Source organism: Lolium perenne, chromosome 3, assembly GCF_019359855.2.
Source record: "Lolium perenne isolate Kyuss_39 chromosome 3, Kyuss_2.0, whole genome shotgun sequence".
In the NCBI taxonomy this organism is placed as follows: Eukaryota; Viridiplantae; Streptophyta; class Magnoliopsida; order Poales; family Poaceae; genus Lolium; species Lolium perenne.
The window spans coordinates 94,734,742-94,750,062 of NC_067246.2; the positions used below are offsets into that span (position 1 = coordinate 94,734,742).

Genomic DNA, 15,321 nt, shown 5'->3' on the forward strand with positions numbered 1-15,321 from the left:
GTTTTACCAAAAAAAAAAAAATCTTACTGACTTAGAGGTGACTCCCAAAGTCCCGATTATTAAGCAAGTGAATTTCCTAAACCGCACCAGTCCGTAGGTCTGGATTTATTGATTTATTAACCGGCCGGTGAGTTGCTTCACTTGTTATTGCCATCTTTTTTATACTACTTGAGCGCACTTTAGTAGCACGCATGGATAGCCAGACTGGTCCTAGTTTCGAGGCGAAGACTCTACCTAGGCAATTTCCATTTCCCGCTGAGGCAGCTAAGCTGAAACAATGGAATCGAGCCCAACACACACTCTAGCTAGCACTGCTTGGCCCAAGTGCATTTTGTACAGCTAGCTCAATTTCTCTCTTTTTACAGGAAAGTCAGAGAAATTTTTTGAGAGAAAAACATGATAAATAGTTACGTAATCAACTTGAGATCACAGAAAATTAAATTTTTTGGATTGACCTTCTTGGTTTTTCGGACACCCAGATCACACAGCAAACAATTCATATGAACAAAGATGAGGTGCATACAGCACATCTCATACAATTCAGTCTTGGGACGATCAGCAAAACAACACATGCATCAGGTTGCCCATGCATTGCGACCATATACATCAAGCTAATCAAGATGCTTGCTAGGAGCCCAGCTGCTGCTTCGGGAATCGGGACCAAGAGACATCGCTTGGTGACATATCCTTGTCCCCAAGGTCTTTCCAGCCAGCTTGCTTCCAAGAGATGCATCTGGCCCCAGCTGCTACCTGTTATCCAATGACAAAAACAAAAACAAAAACAAAATGATGGTCAGCTCCTCCATAGCAAGTTTCGCAATAGTAGATAAATATATTTGGATGGCGGCTTTCGACTATACACACACAGGGCACAGCGATATTACCCATGCTACCTATGTATGTGGAATAGCTACTACATCATGGGTTATCAAGCTATCGTAAAATAAATAAATTCCGGCGGATCAAGATTCTTATACATGTGACATACATGTGCAGATATCATTTGCACGTTTGCAACTACCAAACGAAATGGCAGCTTACTAACAGCAAGTGAATTGTATTCAACCGTATGAATAGGGTTTCAGGTTTGTCCATTTCTAGCTACCGATCTGAACTGGTCTAAACTATACATACACAGAACTAACTTCACTTCCCTACATCAGATCAGCATGTCAAAAAGATAAATGGAATTGTGCAGATTGTCAACATAGCCAAAGAACATATACTTGCTCCATCATAGATATCAGCAGCTGCAAATTCCAGCTACAAAACAATTTACATATATATCTTGGAGATGGAAACTCCAAATTCTGACATTGCAGGAATTTGGCTGATGACATAAAAACACAGGAGCAAGTATGTCTGCCCAAGTAGAAAAATCTCCATGGCCATGGTATCACAGCGCATGTAAAGGAGAGAAGGGAGGACAAAAAACTCACCAAACCTCATGTGGTCAAAGAAGAAGGCCACCGTTGCCATTTAGTACTCATCCTCAAAACAAACAAAAAATGGAATGGTCAGCAAAGCAATCAATGTTTCAAGATAAGCAGCGGCAGGCATTTGAAACAAGAAACAATAGAATTCATGCATCATTATAAGCCAGCATTGCGTTGACTCACAACAAATTGACCACTTTGATATAGTAGTCCAGATCAGCTCCATTAAGTGCAACCAGCAAACAGAAACCCTACATTAAAACATAAATCTTTTACTACGAATAACTCAAGCTCCACATTGAATAGAAGTCAGGTTTAAGACATGCCTTTCCATCTAAAAATTTCATTCTAAGCCGATGGAGCTGGAGAGCTGACCTGAGCCATCTATTTGCCGATGTTGTCTCAGTAGGAGGAGGAGAGGCACCGACCCGTCGGCAAGCGAGACCACCAACTACGCAGACCAGGGGCACATCCGGGCTAAAGAAGCCGTGCCAGCAGCAGCACCACCACAGTCGAAGAAAACAGGGGCAGCTCGGCGACGCAGACGCCAGCAGCACCAGCACAACCAGAGGGCACCACCGTTACAGGAACGTAACCTGAGCATAACTGAACCATCAATTCAGAATTGCAAATAAACTAGATGTGCAAATAGCGGTATCGTGTACAAAATCTGCATGCTAATGCTTTTCATCCACTTACTTACAGCCTCACAGGCATGTGCTACCAATGGTTCTACAAAAAATAGATGGGAGAAATCTATCTCCACACGGTTACTTAATTAATCTAGCTGCAAAATAAGATGTTAAATAGTAGTAGTACAACAAGTAGTTGATTAATAATCAGCTAGTATTATCCAACAAGAGCAACACATCAGTCTAGACAAGTTTGAATTCATACAAGCATAAATAGGTTGGAACTTGTCAAATGATTTGATTACTCCAAAAACCCGTGTATTAAAAGAAACCACGTGATTGGCAACAAATAAACCCTTTTGAAATATGTAAACTTTGTTTGCTTCGCTGCTGCTAAAGAACAATCATTTTACTCCAACAAAACAAGTAAAGAGCTAGCAAACCTATCCAGGTCTAGTATTTGAGCAAATCATCGATATTGTGCTACAAATCAATCAGTTGAACCTTACAATGCTTTTAATGCATAAATTAAACCAAAAACAGTAGCCAATCTACTAGAGAGATAACCTAATCAAGTCAACAAGACCAAAACAGAGCACAGTGTCTAGTGAGAACCAGACCAATCAAGGCATGCCAGTCAATAGCAACGAAGGAATATAGCATTGTTTTGCTCTGGAAGCAACACACATACAACAAAGGAATAGATATTCAGACATTTATCATCACCACAGACTAACAAGGTAGTAAAAAGAAAATCAAAGCTCACTTCTACGCAAAACATACATGGCGCAGTTCAAGGAAAATAGAGAGAAACGGTGAGAGAAGGAGAGATCTTTGGGGGGGATGGCGCTGTACGATAGACCCAGTCGAAGAAGCCAGGAGCAACAGCCATTAGTGGATGCAGGCAGCACCAGCAGGAGCATTTGCAGAACACCACCACCACGGTACTACAGCACCACCGGAGGGCAACACCACCGGAAAAGGACAGTGACCTGATCAAAATCAAATCATGAGTAAGAAGTTATTCTTGCAGAATACAAACAACAAGTAATTTTGCTAGTCAGTGTCCAATTGAACAACTCATATTGACTTGCAAACTGTATAACAAACTTGTGATACTATCTGGGTGAAACGGAAATTTGCATTCTTTACAGACAGAAGTAATAATATGATGATACAGTTTAGGTGGAGGAAATAGGAAGACATAAATAAACTGAAAGGGAATTAATGCAAAATGCACAGATTAAGCTCAACTAGAGAGCTGCAAGTGAGAGAAGCAGTACTCTGTTCAAATAGTTTTCCAGTGTACACTGTATTATAAGCATGACAGGACTTGAAATGTTTTTAGAGCAGGTTAATTTTACATCCAAGGTACAGAGAATGTGTGGGATCTCAAATATTTTTGCTAGTTGCATTGGACACGAGTGTTGCATTTGTCCAGACTAACGAGAGAAAGCAAGATCAACTAGTGACCGAGCTCCTTCTCATATGCACGAGAAGGCAGGAGCTTGAACAAGACGAGATCTTTTATTATTGAGGCCTGGACTCAGATGAGAGCTCATATTGGAAGAAGGACGAATTTGCTGCTGCAAGTTCATTTTCGGGAATTCTAAGAAGCAAATAACTAAGACATGGTTAAGCTCATATATCAACAGAACATCAATCAGCAACTTCATTCAACATTTTGACGACCCATACTGATTTTCTGGAGATTTTGCATCAAATAGCAAATACGTAACTGATAATAAATTGTCAGCTTTGGATATATAATTCCACTTCCCAGGCTCGATCACAAGTTTCAGCCAAGACTACCGACTGATGCAAGTCAACAACAAACATCACATAACGTGGAAAGGAAACAATTGCTACATGTTGTGGTGGTTCCAACCTTTTGACCGCTGAAACATTACAAAGCAAGCAACTGGTAGCAATGAACAAGCACAAAGAAGAAGCGCATCATCAGCAATAAAGCAACGGAGGTGAGGTCAAGGGAAGATGCGCAGTCATGCGTACTCACCGAGCGGGAACACGGTACTGTAGGAGGTCCCAATCGAAGAAAACTGGGGCAGCTGGGTGACACAACGGCATCAGCAGCAGCAGCAGGCACCACCACCGGTACATGAACATAACCTGACCAAAACTGAGTCAATTCAGATATAATATAAAGTGGACGTGCAAATAGCAATATCCCATATAAATCTGCATTGATCCACTTACTAACCACACGCACATGCTACCAATGAATCTAGAAGCATAACCAGACTCATTCGCCATATATAGAAGCATGTAGAGGGGAAGGAAGTCACATGCAGATTTCAGACCTCGGATTTTGTTGTCCGGATTGTGGACGCGGTGCTGTGGTGGAGGTCCGAGTTGAAGAATGTAGTAGCACCTAGCAGTAGCCCTGGTGGAGAGCAACGCCACCGCAGCACCTAGCAGAGGGCGCCGGCGACGGGAATGGACAGTGACCTGAGGAAAATGGACCTAAAGCATGAATAATAACAAGTTAATCTTACAGGATATGTGACACGTTTAAAAAACAAGATGGTTTCTAGTAGAACGTCCTGGCGGTGAGTGTTTTCGGAGCTGATGTAGAAGGGCATGAGTAGGTGATGGAAGTGCATGAAGCAGGTTTTCAAAGTTAATGGAAGCTTTGCCCACAAATTGGCACGTGCTCAGATGACTATTACTACTAGTACCAGTAGTAGAAGAAGAAGAAAGAAAGTAATTCCTCCGTTTCAAAATAAGTGCCGGCGACGGGAATGGACAGTGACCTGAGGAAAATGGACCTAAAGCATGAATAATAACAAGTTAATCTTACAGGATATGTGACACGTTTAAAAAACAAGATGGTTTCTAGTAGAACGTCCTGGCGGTGAGTGTTTTCGGAGCTGATGTAGAAGGGCATGAGTAGGTGATGGAAGTGCATGAAGCAGGTTTTCAAAGTTAATGGAAGCTTTGCCCACAAATTGGCACGTGCTCAGATGACTATTACTACTAGTACCAGTAGTAGAAGAAGAAGAAAGAAAGTAATTCCTCCGTTTCAAAATAAGTGCCGCTGATTTGGTCTAGACTTGTATGTATCTAGACAGTAGAAGGCTTGTAGAATCTAGATTCGTATGCGAATCTCAAAAGATTTTCGACAGCTATGTTGGTATGGAGGTAGTTTTTTCGCAGCAAGCCCGATAGGTTCGTCCGTCCGTCCGGTTGAAGAAAAGCAGAAACACAAACACAGCTGAAGGAGAATAGGTTTGGGGGTTGAGACAGAGACCTTGGGAGCACACCGGCAGCGGCATGACGTGGACGGCAGTAGACAGCAGCACCGAAACAGCAACCCCGGTGTACCTGAAGAACAAAATGTGGAAGCGTTCCCGTTTGGTTAGTACTTTTGAACCAGGACGAGTGTGTGGAGGAAGCAAGATTTGCTTACTTACTGTAGAAGCATGATTGGAGTGTGAGAGATCCTGGTCGTGAGCTGCAGAAGCAGGATGGTGAACAAGAAGAAATATGGCATTAGTTTTTTCCCGCTAGAGAAAAATAAGTAGAGTAAATATTGCATTTTTGTGTGTGTGGAGAGGAGAGGAGCTCAGATCGGGAGGTTACCACGGATGGGGCGCGTGAGCCGGCAAACTCAGGCCGCGAGGAAGAGCAGCAGCGGCGGCAAGGACTTGGTCGGGTTGTTGCTGCGGATGGATCGTCGCCGCATACGTCCTGGTTGGGTTCGGCAGGGCCAGACGCGCGACGCCGCAGCGAGGCGAGCTGGACGGAGCGGCACGTAGGGAAGGGATGCACGCCCGCGCCGGCGAGAAAGCCCGGCGCGGGGCCGTGGGATCTGCTGCTGCCTGGGTGGGGGGCGCCACCGCCTCTGCCGGGTTAGGGTTAGGGTTTGGTTGGGTGGGAGGATTGGGAAGGGAGTGGGTTTGGTTTCGGGAGGAGAGGTGGCGCGTTGGGCCGGATTTGGTCTTGGAGAGATCATTAATTAATTAATTACTCCCTCCGTCTAGAAATATAAGACGTCGGGGAGCTGTTCCGACCAGGTGAAAACGCTACAAAAAGACATCGATACCCCTATCTACAATTCGAATCCAGATCTCGATTCCCCATCGTCCGCCACCGGAATCAATCCGCCACCGGCCAGCTTCTCATCTCCACCGGAATCGATCCTCCCCCGGCCATCTCCTCCTCCCCCAGGGAGACTCGTTCCTCCCCATCCATGCGCACACGTGGCCCAGCTCGCCACACGATCCACGCGCGCGCATCCAGCTCCGATCGCCCCGATCGATCCACAGGCTCGTCGCCCAACTTCACTCCAGGCCTGATCGATCCACTGGATCGTCGGTCGTCGCCCAGCTGCACTCCTGGTCCGATCAATTCACTGGATCGTCCCCAGCTGCACTCCAGGTCTGATCGATCCGGCGAGCTTGTTCACCTCCAGGTCGATCATTAGCGGGTGTCACCCAGCTGCACTCAAGTTCCCTGAAGCCAGCCGCCATTCCCTAGCCAGAAGCTCGTCCAGGGCTTCGCCATGAGGTGCCAGGGCCAGGGCCAGGAGATCACAAGGACGTCAGTTGCAGGCCAAGCACTACTTCCTCGCTTGTCGCCACGTCCCAAGGTCGTCGAGGTCGCGCCTGAACAACAATGGTGCTTCCAGATCTAAATTTTAGTCCACCTGAAGAACAAGAAGAGGATGTCAATCATCTAGGCACTGCACTACTCCATTGAAATGCAATAAACAATTACTGAAGCAAATTTGAGTAATGTTAATGGAAAATTTCAGTATATATTTCTGCAGTTCATACAATCCTTGTGATTAGTTTTGCTCCTGTAGCACAGTACTTAAACTATCAAGACCTGATTAATTTACTGAAACTAACAAGTGGCACTTAAATTAACAGAAAAAATCAGGAGAACAAGTTTAACTTTCTGAATATGAGACTATACCAATGGAACATCATGACTAAGATGGTATGCCTTAACATACCTAAGTGCCAGTAATTACCATTGCTATATCAATGTCAGCAAGTTCAAGAGCAGGAGCAGTCCTTGGTACCTAGGGAATTTCATCCTTGGTTCCATTAGAGTCCCTAGTAGGAGGCACTGGAAGTGAAAACCATGCACATGCAGAACGTGTCAAAGCCTGGTCATAAAAAGAAAGGAACATGATGGTTAGGAATAAGCACAACTAGCTTAAATGGTCAAGGTAATAGCAACAGGCTGGAATTCCTTCTCACTTCATGAGGGCGTGCAAGGCAGGGATGCCAACCATCTGCTCTACATTTTGTGGTCTGCTTCTGGCTCTTATCACTCATATAACGCTTATTCTTCGCTTGGTCATCCTTCTCACTTCCTTTGGGAATCAACTCAGAATTAAATCCAGCCAACATAGAGAAGAACTGAAAGATAAAGTAGACAGTGTGTTCTTAAAAAGTGTTACCACAAAAGCATAGCAAGTTGCAAGCTTAGAAACAAGCCTTGTGAGCATAGAGAAGAACTGAAACAGGAATTGATCAAATGAGCTGAGCAAGCCTCATGTGGGAATAGAGAACAAGCCTCATGTGGATATGAATTTATTTACTGCACATTTGACTCAACAATGGAGTATTCAACATAAATCCTACTGAATCTGAATCATACTGAATGCTCACCTCATAAAAACAATATTGTCACTGTGACAGCAACCAAAAAGAAACAAATGGTCGGAAGCTCACCTCAGTCCTGTTGTAGAACCTGTAAATGTCTTTGAAATAATCGACCACTGCCAGCTCATTGTGAGCATCAGATGCTTCAAAGTTGTACGTCTTCGGTGGGTTCCTGCGACTGGTGGTTGAGCAACCGTGGCCTTGGGTTTCCTCACGAGCCTGGCATCTGCTCAAGTTAGAGTATGAGGAGGAACGCAAGAAACTCATTAGAGGAAATCTTGTAACTGAAATTAGAAAGAGTACACAATGCAATCTCTACTACGACCAGGGACAATAATCCGATCAAGAGCAACTGACGGACATGCATGAAAAATAGAAACTCGCAATAATAACACAAGAATCCGGCAGGCAAGGAGAGCAGCAGAGAGGCAGGCCAGGCTTGAAGCGGACACAGCTGGAGCAGGGCCACAGTCAGAGACTGAAGACAAGATTAAGGAGCGGCCACGTCGGACTCGACAGCCCAGTACACGTCTGGATGCCAAGGTGTGGGACCTTAACTAGCGCAATCACGGGAAGCAGGAGAATGGATGAAGTCATTTCTGAACTTGCTTTCTCTCTGAACACTCTCTCTCTCTCTCTCTCTCTCTCTCTCTCTCTCTCTCTCTCTCTCTCTCTCTCTCTCTCTCTCTCTCTGAACTTTGTCCTCTCCATCCCCAACTACCAATTCGAATCTGCCTGTATCGCTACTAATTGTGATATGAAATAGAGAGGAAATTAAGGACGTAACAGTATACATGTACGTTCAGCTGGGAATTGGAGAATCATGAAAGTTTCAGTTTGATGAAAGCACAAAATCTGGTTGAGAATTCGTTGTACTGCTCCAACCTAAATGCCACAACAAGATTATACAAGTTACAGGGAATATACATGAAGCCATTTCACTGTAAAGTTGAGAGATTGGAATTCAGAGAAACGGACGCAGCCAGGGAGGGGAGGATGGGGGCTGCAGGGTACTTACCGTGGTGGGTGTATGCGTAGACGGCCCTCCATGTGTAGATGTCCGACCGCTCCACCCAGTTGGAAAGCAGCCCCATCGCAGCAGCCGCCGCCGAGGCCGCTCCACACTCCTCCGCCGCGCGGGCGTCGGTGGCTTTTCCTTCCTCGCGGCGCCGCTTGCTCGTCCGTCCGTCTGTCCGCGAGAAATTGAATCCACGCCTTCCTTGCGCGGTGGGAAGTGGTAGTTCTCTGCAGAATTTAGATGAAGCATTCTCGCTCAGACTGAAAATAAAATTAATTGCGCGGTGGAGAGTAGCCGAGTATAGAGAAGGGGAGCGAGTGGATAGATGGAGCTCACCTCGACCGTCTTGGCCCGGAAGAAGGCGAGGAGGAGGTCGTCGGTGGAGCTCGAAGGAGGTTGTCGACGGAGCGGCGCGCAGGGAAGGGATGCGCGGGGCCGTGGGATGTGCTGCTGCCGCCTCTGCCGGGTTAGGGTTTGGTTGGGGGAACGAGATCCTCTGACTTAGGAGCTTACTACTGCAGAGGGACGTAGATGATTTTGGGTCGTTGGTTGGGCATCGGATGGCAGCAAGTGCGTAGGGCTAACCACAGCGTGGAGTCAGCCCAAATTCACTTGTGCTAAGGGCATCTCAATGCGTCCATGCGGACAAAAAATGTGTCTACGATCAGGTCCAGCGGTCCGATGCATAGTAATCGGGTTGTCCGCCAAGACGCAAACTCGGCGCATATTTGCGTCTCTGATGCATCATTGTGTCCGTCGTGGCAGATGCGCCAAGTAACCGCCGCTGAACGGGTCCGCTCGGCAACGAGCCATAGGGTCAGATCGAGCGCATCGCTTCTACCACCACCGCCGGTGGTCATCGCGTCTGCGTCGCAGCCCATCGTCATCAATTTCGGGCTGCCTCTTCTACACACGCACCGGCGAGCGGTGGCTAGGTTTCTACGCCGCCATCAATGCTATCATGTCCCACGCGCTCGGCCTTTAAAAGTCGACCGCATCGTCCTTGCCATTACCCAAACACCGACAACTCAACTCCCACCACTCACCGTCAGCGCCACCGCATAAGGGCATCTCCGGCGCGACGCATTTTAGCGTCCGCGCTCGTCTGTTTATGCGTCGCCCTTTTGGTCGAAACGACCGCGCGTCCGTTTGCGTCGGGGGTGGCTCCACGCACGTCGCATTTTTTTTAGGACGAACCATTTTTTTGAACTCGAAACATAATTTACAAAAACTGAAACATAATAAAAACCTAAAACGCCATCGGTCGCCGTCGTGGCCGTGCCGCTTCCTCGTCGCCGTCTGAAGACGATGACCTCCTATGTCCCACGCCGCTGCTATCCGGGGAGCGTACGCCGGCGCGATCGCGGTGCTCGAGGTTGACGAGGCTGCGCCGAGGCGGCGGTGGAGGCGCCTGTGGCCGCGGCCGTGGCGGCGGATGAGGAGCTCACCCATAAGGCCGTGGCGGCGCGGGGAGGCGCCCAAGGCCGTGGCGGCGGTGGGAGGAGGCGCCCAAGGCCGTGGCGGCGCGGGAGGAGGCGCCGCCGAGTCCAGGAGCGCTCGTCGAAGGGCTTCATCCGCGGACAGTGCCCGGCGGCATGACAGCGGTGGCGTAGCGGGCAACGGCGGCCGCACAGCGCGCGTCGTGCACTGGAGACGAGGAGGCCCAGCTTGGCCATCTCGTCGTCCGTCATGTTGTCGAGGAACTCGGTTCCGGCCCTCCGCCATGGCTCGCCGCCATTCGTGGAAGACGAGGCCGACGTAGTCGCCGCCGCTGCCCTTCACCTCCTCGCTATGGTACGCGAGCGCCTCGATGTAGTCGCTGCCGCCGTCGTAGACGGCGTAGGCTTCGTCGTCGCCGTCCTCGTCCTCGCGGCCGTTGTGCCGCTGCGGCCGCTCACGTCGCGTCCGGCGCCGCCGACGACGAGCCGGCGGTGCAGGCCGAAGGGATAATCCCCGTCGCCCATGAAGCGCCCTGCGTCTACCGTCCGTCTCCGTGGACAGTACGTACGCCATTGCTCGGAGTCGATGGCGTACGCCGGATCGGCGCGAGGTCCGCCGGCAGATACCGCTCCTCGCGCCGGATCTCCTTGGTCCGCCGTGCTCGCGCACGTGCATCGGGAGGGACGGGCACCGGCGGCAATGAGCCGCCACCGCCAGTACCGCACGCCGGACCAGGCGTCGCACGGCACCCATTTGCCGTGCATGAGCCTCCCCACCGTGACGGGGAGCGGCACCTTCTTGCCGCCGCCGCCGAGGCTCGAAGTCGTTCTTCTTCCCCATGGCGCAGCCGCGGTTGTGGTGCGAGTGGAGCCGTGGGCGAAGGAGCAACGCGCCGCCGGACTTTTAAGGCGGCCGCGCACGGATACGATGCCATTGAAGGCGGCGCAGAAGCCCACCGCCGCCCGCCGGCACGCGCAGAATGTGAAGCCGCGGCATTCATGGCGGCGCAGACGCGAAGCGCCGACCGCGGAAGCAATGGTCGCGAAGCGATGCCCTCCATGCAGCTCGCCGCCAGCGGGCCCGGTGGAGACCGCAGCGGACACTTTGCGCGTCCGCGCAGCGTCCGCCGAGACGCAAACTCGGCGCATATTTGGGCCAGGTTTGCGTCCGCGGGACGGTCTTGGCCACTTTGCGTCGTGCCGCCGGAGAGGGTGCCGACGCATTTACGACCAGCGGACGCAAACGGTCGCTGAGCAACCGTTTGCGTCGCGCCGCTGGAGATGCCCTAACCATGGGAAAGAAGAAGCACGACTCCGAGGCATCCGGCAGCGACACCACTAAGGCGGAGCGGACGAACAGGGTGCCGCTGCCCGTCGAGGTGGCACGGCTCATGCACCGCAGCCGGACGCCATGCTCGATGACGAGGAGGAGGAGGAGTTGGCGCATGCATCGTGTTAGTTTAAATTTTTGAGCGTCCGAAATGCGTCGCCCGTTGGAGATGCCCTAAGCGGCAGCATGAGCGCGTCGACATGGGCACCGGTTCGACGGCCACGGCATCGTGGTGAACTCGACCGTCCGTGGAGCTCGGCATGTTAGCGACCGAGTGCGCAGTAGAGGGTGGTGACTAGGATGACACAGTCGGTTGAGACGCCGATTGAGAGCGGCCCTCGACAACGCCGGGCAGCCAACCAGGATCGTGGAGCCGTGCGTGCCGGCAAGCGACGACGGCGACCTCAACGGCGCTGGGCAGCCGACCAGATCGTGGAGCTGTGCGTGCCGGCAAGCGACGATGGCGACCTCGAAGGCGCCGGGCAGCCGATCAGATCGTGGAGCTGTGCGTGCCGACAAGCGGTGACGGCGGCCTCGATGGCGCTTGGATCGTGGTGCCGTGTGTGCCGGCAATCGACGACGACGACCTCGACAACGCCGGCGTACGACCAGGATCGTGGAGCCAGGCGTGCCGGCAAGCGATGATAGTAACGTCAACGGCGTTGGGCAGCCGACCAGGATCGTGGAGCCAGGCGTGTCGGCAAGCGACGACGGCGGCTGAAGGAAAATATGGGGACGGAAACCATTTTTCTCAGAGCTGGAGCTCGCCGTTTTCCTTCACTTCGTCAAAGTGGGCTTTGGGTCTGACTGCTCAGCGTGTTCTGCTGCCGTCGGATGCAAAACAAATGACCCACAATCATCTACGTCCCTCTGCAGTAGTAAGCTCCTAAGTCAGAGGATCTCGTTCCTGGTTGGGTGGGAGGATTGGAAAGGGAGTGGGTTTGGTTTGGTTTCGGGAGGAGAGGTTATTTGGCGTTGGGCCGGATTTCGACAACGCCAAGGCGGCCTTCGTCGAGTCCCTCTGCCCGGGCGTCGTGTCGTCTTGTGCTGGGCGGTCCCTCTAGGCCGCGGTGACGGTCGGGTGTCGCTCACCACCTCGCTGCTTCCCGGCCCGGGCGCGACCTTCGATCAGCTGAAGCAGGCGTTCCACGCGGTGGGGCTGTCGGCCAAGGACCTCGTCGTGCTCTCGGGCGGGCACACGCTGGGGTTCGCGCACTGCTCCTCCTTCGAGACCCGCATCCGCGGCTTCCCGGGCGGCGGCGGCGGCGCCGGCGTGGCGGACCCGGCGCTGAGGCCGTCGTTCGCGGCGGCGCTGCGGAGGGCGTGCCCAGCGAACAACACGGCGAAGGGCGCCGGGGCGTGGATGGACCCGACGTCGGCGGCGTTCGACAACGCCTACTTCAAGATGCTGCAGACCGGGCACGGGCTGCTGGCGTCGGACGAGGCGCTGCTGACGCACCCCAAGACGCGGCGGATGGTGGCGCTCTACGCGGCGTCGCAGGGCAAGTTCTTCCAGGCGTTCGTCAGCTCCATGCTCAGGATGAGCGCGCAGAACCAGCCCGGCGAGATCAGAGCCAACTGCAGGCGACACAACTAGACTGCCCTTGCCTTTACCTTACAAATCAAATAGGTGTACGTATTTCGTTCCACGGTGTAACTGTGATGTATTTGCCGTGTGGGAACCAAAAGTACAATCAACTAAAACTTCGAATCAGGAAGTCAGGCTGGCCAGCTAAAACAGCAATGGTCTAGTATGAGATATAGGTACTGACACTGTATTCCTATGTATTCAGCCAAGTTATGGCCTATTATTGGATGATTCTTAGTTTGGTGTTCCTTCATTTGCTATGTAAAAACAAATCACAAGAAGAAACTCTCTCTTTTTTTTGTGCGGAGACATTGGTGTTTGAAACAAAAAATCCTATATACTGCCAAAGCCTCCAAAAAAACTTGGTTCCAAATGTCCATAGAAGTTTTTGAAGTGGTTAACATCCAGAAAATAATGCAAGGCCCATAAGGAATAATATTAAGTATCAAAAGTGCCACTCTTGCAACAACAATAACAACAAAAAATCTATTTTGAAAAACACAAGCAGCAAACATTGTTTTCACAGACGATTTAAACATCTCAGAAAAATCTGAACTTTTTGTGATTTTACGAGCTTCCAACAAATTATATAAAATAAAAATCATGAAAACAACATGCTGGAACAACAAATCCACATAGTTTCGAAAATCAATCCAATCCAATGTGTAAAACTAGTCACTTTATTTCAAAAAAAGATAGAGAAACAAAAAATAGAACTTTCTAACTACAATAAGAACTCCAAACAAAAAGCAAGAATACAATATAAATGGGCTGCCTCTCGGAAGCGCTTTCTTTATTGACATATAGCTAGGACCGATACCTTGTTTTAGGAGGGGTATTGATTATGATGCCAGTTTTTTATCTTGATTGCGGCCTCTGTCTTCCTTGAGAAATGCCCCATACATTTCTTGTGAGGGAATTGAAACTTCACATTACCTTTCTTATCATGAATTACCGCTCCCCGAAGTTCTCATAAAAAGTTTACCAAGAATTATAGGACCGAGATAATTGCTTGATCTCCATGTGTATTACATAACAATCCTCATGTACGAATATCATATGTAACTCAATAGCTATACTATCAACATTTCCTATAGCATGTTTGGTAGAAGAATCGTCAAGTCATAAATTATCATTACATGGAGACATGGTACCAATATCCAAAGCATCACATAAATTTTAAGGAATAAATGAAACACTAGCTCCTAGATCAACATTACATGGCATATATGTTTGCCTATAGTTACTTGGATTTTTTGTTCCCATATATCCCCAAGCATAGGTGCAATCTTTAGCTTCTGTATTGTATCTTGCTATCCTAAAAAAATATGATCTTCTTTATACGATCTTAAACATCTTAATTAAAATTAATAGTAGGTTTATTACAAGGATTTTGCAAGATAGAGATTAGTTCATTCAAGCTACATTTATATAGATTAAGACGTTGTAAGAACTGTAGAAGCAATCAAGGGTGACTCCGGCTGCGTTTACCCCTCAACTCTTCCATTTTGTCCAAAATTTGTTCCTAGAGAACTGATTTTTTTCCAATCTTTTCCATCTAGAAAATGTTTTCCGATTGATTTGTTCAGTTATTGGTAAATTTGTATTTCATCATATCCAAATTTGTACTCAAGAACTAAACATTTGTTCCAATTCTTTTCCTTGTAAATATTTTTCTCGTTGATTTGTTTCAGGATCGATTTAACTTTTCTTCCATTTTATCAAAAAATTTGTTGCCCAGGAATAATTTTTTTGTTCCAATTCTTTACCACATATTGATATTGTATAGAGTGTGGTGGAAACACCATATACATATAGCCCATTGTGATGGTCGCATTTTATGCCCTCGTTTCTTAGCAAAATACGACAATTAGTACTGATGCATTGGGAATGGCCTAATCCACTAGTAACATTACACATAGTCGGATAAAATTCAATTTGTTCATTTTTTTGAGGATATTTTGTTTTCTTAAATAAGGTACATGGAAAAACAAATGAGTGTCCATTAACAGAACAAATCATAAGTATAGAGAAAAAATTAGACCAACTGGAACACAAATTTAATGCATGACTATTCACGAGACCATATTTAGAAAATTTATCGATTGCAGAAATCATGTGGAAATACAAGAAAAATAGAAAAAATTCCCGGTGAACAAAATTTGGATAAGGATACAAATTTATTGATCGTGGAACAAATGAATTGGGAAAAATATTTACAAGATGGGAAACAACAGAA

At 48.6% G+C, this 15,321-nt stretch overlaps 2 protein-coding genes across 2 annotated transcripts; one reads left to right on the forward strand and one right to left on the reverse strand.

Annotated features, from left to right (window-relative positions):
• Positions 1-420: 420 nt before the first annotated feature.
• Positions 421-10,738, reverse strand: LOC127341889 (uncharacterized). Its single transcript, XM_071828797.1, has 14 exons — positions 9,975-10,738; positions 9,062-9,221; positions 8,726-8,952; positions 7,777-7,933; positions 7,300-7,461; positions 7,119-7,205; positions 5,672-6,737; positions 5,503-5,543; positions 5,340-5,413; positions 4,390-4,552; positions 4,086-4,198; positions 1,812-3,060; positions 1,440-1,687; positions 421-750 (listed from the first exon to the last, which is right to left on the reverse strand). Exons 1-6 carry the CDS (start codon positions 10,736-10,738, stop codon positions 7,119-7,121), a joined length of 1,557 nt encoding a protein of 518 aa, XP_071684898.1. The 3' UTR covers positions 421-750; positions 1,440-1,687; positions 1,812-3,060; positions 4,086-4,198; positions 4,390-4,552; positions 5,340-5,413; positions 5,503-5,543; positions 5,672-6,737.
• Positions 10,739-11,794: 1,056 nt separating this feature from the next.
• Positions 11,795-13,293, forward strand: LOC139838683 (peroxidase 64-like). The gene is made up of 2 exons (XM_071828798.1): positions 11,795-11,999; positions 12,310-13,293. Exons 1-2 carry the CDS (start codon positions 11,795-11,797, stop codon positions 13,089-13,091), a joined length of 987 nt encoding a protein of 328 aa, XP_071684899.1. The 3' UTR covers positions 13,092-13,293.
• The last annotated feature ends 2,028 nt before the right edge of the window (positions 13,294-15,321 follow it).

Excerpts from the sequence above, each read along its gene's own strand:
- LOC127341889 (XM_071828797.1), bottom strand. The coding sequence starts at position 10,738 with ATGGCGTACGTACTGTCCACGGAGACGGACGGTAGACGCAGGGCGCTT. Across the intron at positions 7,934-8,725 it reads CTACGCATACACCCACCACG|ATGCCAGGCTCGTGAGGAAA; the intron begins GTAAGTACCCTG and ends TAACTTGAGCAG. Across the intron at positions 7,206-7,299 it reads GCCTTGCACGCCCTCATGAA|GCTTTGACACGTTCTGCATG; the intron begins GTGAGAAGGAAT and ends TTTTATGACCAG.
- LOC139838683 (XM_071828798.1), top strand. The coding sequence starts at position 11,795 with ATGACACAGTCGGTTGAGACGCCGATTGAGAGCGGCCCTCGACAACGC. Across the intron at positions 12,000-12,309 it reads GCCGATCAGATCGTGGAGCT|CGTGTTCTGCTGCCGTCGGA; the intron begins GTGCGTGCCGAC and ends CTGACTGCTCAG.